This window comes from Crocodylus porosus, unplaced genomic scaffold (genome assembly GCF_001723895.1).
Source record: "Crocodylus porosus isolate Cpor-Errol unplaced genomic scaffold, CroPor_comp1, whole genome shotgun sequence".
Classification (NCBI taxonomy): domain Eukaryota; kingdom Metazoa; phylum Chordata; order Crocodylia; family Crocodylidae; genus Crocodylus; species Crocodylus porosus.
In genome coordinates, this window is record NW_017728951.1 from 9,065,830 (window position 1) to 9,068,901 (window position 3,072).

General features: G+C 43.2%; 1 protein-coding gene across 1 annotated transcript in view; it reads left to right on the forward strand.

Annotated features, from left to right (window-relative positions):
* Positions 1–3,072, forward strand: part of OAT (ornithine aminotransferase) — a 25,990-nt gene that overhangs the window by 21,418 nt on the left and 1,500 nt on the right. The window contains exon 9 of the mRNA XM_019556181.1: positions 1,643–1,787. Within this exon, the coding sequence (XP_019411726.1) occupies positions 1,643–1,787 (145 nt within the window). The remainder of the gene's footprint in view (positions 1–1,642; positions 1,788–3,072) is intronic.

The window sequence follows — 3,072 nt, forward strand, 5'->3', positions numbered from 1 at the left end:
CATTTTTCAGTGTTAAACACCATCAGGTTCTCATCTGCCCATTTGCTGAGCCTGTCCAGGTCAGCCTGGATCGCCCGCCTGTCCTCAGGTGTGGATGCTTTACTCTAGAGTTTGGTGTCGTTGGTGAACTTGACCAGTCTGCTTCTGACTCCAGTGTTGACATCATTAATGAAGATGTTGAACAATATGGATCCAAGGACAGAGCCTTGGGGGACCCCACTGGTCACAGGACACCATGACGATTGACTTCCATCAGTTACAACCCTCCTCTGGGTCCAACCACAGAGCCAATTTTCCAGCCAGCGGATCATGGTGGACCCAAGGCCACAATTGGCCAGTTTTGCCAAGAGGTGATCATGTTTTACCAGATCAAAGGCTTTTTTGAAGTGAAGATATATGATATCAATCTCTTCTCCCTTGTCCAGGTGATAGGTCATCTGGTCATAAAAGGAAATGAGATTGGTCAAGCAAGACCTACCTGTAACAAACCCGTGCTGGCTATCCCTCAGGATGTTGGCATCGGCCAGTCCATTAAGGATGGCCTCTTTAATAAACTATTCTAAGATTTTCCCTGGGATAGAAGTCAGGCTGATGGGCTTGTAGTTAGCCGGATCCACTCTCCTCCCTTTCTTGAAGATTGGCACCACATTAACCTTCTTCCAGTCTTTGGGCACTACACCAGAGTGCCAGGTGTTTTCAAAGACCCGTGCCAGAGGCTGGGCTACAATGCTTGCCAGCTCCTTGAGTACCCTGGGGTGTAGATTGTCAGGGCTGGCTGACTTGAAAGTATCCAGCCTCTCAAGGTGTTCCTTCACAAAGTCAGCATTGATGGAGGGCTGGGGATCTCCCTCACCCGGACCTCCCTGTGCTGTAGAGGGCATGGGCGTCCCATGGGACTGATGAAAGACTGACGCAAAGTACCCATTTAATAGGTTGGCATCAGTTGTCCCATCTGGTTAATGTCCCATGCTTAATTACTTGTTTGTCTACTACATTTATTTAATTTCAGAATAAATTCTGAAAATCATTCCTAGAGACTTGTTTTTAGTTTCTTTTAATTGTACTGTCTCACAATTCTTAAGAGTAAAGATAAGCTATATATATTATTGAACAAAACACCTTTGCTTGGTGAAAGACCAGTATTTCAGTAGAGTTATTTAAAGTTGATCAAATTACTCTCTTTTAAGCCTTTTTCCGTAAAGGAAAAAACTGGTTGCTTCATTTTATTACAACAACTTCAAAAAGATATCAAAATCTATTATTATTTTGATTTAAACTAACATCTGGTGTTGCACTCAAAGAGAAGCTGTTAAAAATCATGTCAAGAATCTGTTTTTTAATAATTAGGAAATTACATAATTAATTTTATTTAATGTAAATTATTAACTTAAAAAAACCCTCATGGTTGCCAAATGTATAGAGCTGAGAACTTCATAGATCAGATTCTTTTCCAGGTCAATGTGGATGCTTAGGTCTCTGTGACCTTTTTAGTGGATATGGCTTTTGTACTCTACCATTAAGGATTGTTTTACCTAGTATATTTCATGCTTATGCATATCAGTATGGTGTATTCCCTATTAGTAGCTAGGACCCAAATAACCAAAAAGTTATGCAGTTTTCCTGAGCTCCATCTTCTTTTTAGGTAATAGAAGAAGAAGGCTTAGCTAAAAATGCAGAAGCAATGGGTATCTTATTGAGAAGTGAACTCATGAAAACACCATCAGACATTGTGACCTGTGTGAGAGGGAAAGGATTATTAAATGCCATTGTTATTCGTCAGACTAAAGGTAAAGAAACTCTTGACAAATTACAGAATCAAAGTGTGAGCAAGAAAAAAAAGTATAAAATATTTTGTGGGATGGGAGATGACTTATTGGGGTTCATGTCTTGACTGGCTCATCATAGTCTCTAGGGTTGCTTGTACATACCACGGGGGTTTAATTTGGTTTAGTTCTCCCTAAATTGAAACGGTGGGTTTTTAAAAACACTGCTTCAATTTAGGGAGACTGAAACTGAGCTAAACCCCCATGGCGTGTACACAAGGGTGGGGGCCCAATCCTTACCTGCCTCTTCAGTAGCAGGGAAGGGGGCAGGGTGAGCTGCAGGTGGGCTGAGTGGTCCCTGAGCTGTGCAGGGGTCCCGGGGGCTGCGGAGGGAAGCTCTGTCATCCCCCTTTCCCCCCTAGCCACGGAGGGAAGCACTGGATCTCTGCACAGCTCAGGTAGGCAGGCTCTAGAGAGGAAAAAAAAAGAAGAGATCAGGCTCGCTGCTTTTTTTTTTCTCTTTTTTCCCCCTTTGGTGGAGCCTGCCTGCATGGGCTGCTGTCGGGTCTCACATCCCGTGAGCTGTGCGGGGCCCACCAAGTCCTGAGTACGTTGGCTTTCAGCACCCTGTGCGCTGTTGGACTTTATAAGGTGGCAAACTAAAACACCTCGGAGGTATTTTATCTTGCTATGTACCAAAGTAATTTAAATACATCGCCAAGCATGCAAACAGCAACACCATTAAAGCGGAATAAGCCGCCAAACGTGCAAACAGCCATGCCATTAAAGCAGTGCAGAAGTGCATTTAAGCTGCTTTAAAAGCCAATTTTGTGGCATGTACAAAGTTTCTGCATACAGCTGCATGCTTTTGACAAAGGAGGCTTTTCATTTCTGGTGTATTTAAATGGGAGCAGAGTATTGTAAGCCAGTGGTTCTCAACCTTTTTTAGTCTGTGAGGATTTTATGTATTGACGTTTGTGTTGCTCCTATCATTGCCATCTCTGGTGTTCACAGATACAGTCTATCAAATAATTGCTTGCAGTAATCTTCAGATTTCTCCACTGTTGCCAATAAACACTCTGCCAGCTGTTCACGGAAACAAAACTGGATGGAACATATGCCTTTTGCAGCATGCCCTGGAATTCACTCTCAGATTAAGGAAGGACTTGCCTTCTAGATTTCATAGATTTCATAGACATTAGGGCTGGAAGGGACCTCGGGAGATCATTGAGTCCAGCCCCCTGCCCAAAGGGCAGGAAGTCAGCTGGGGTCATAGGATCCTAGCAAGATAAGCATCCAATATACTCTT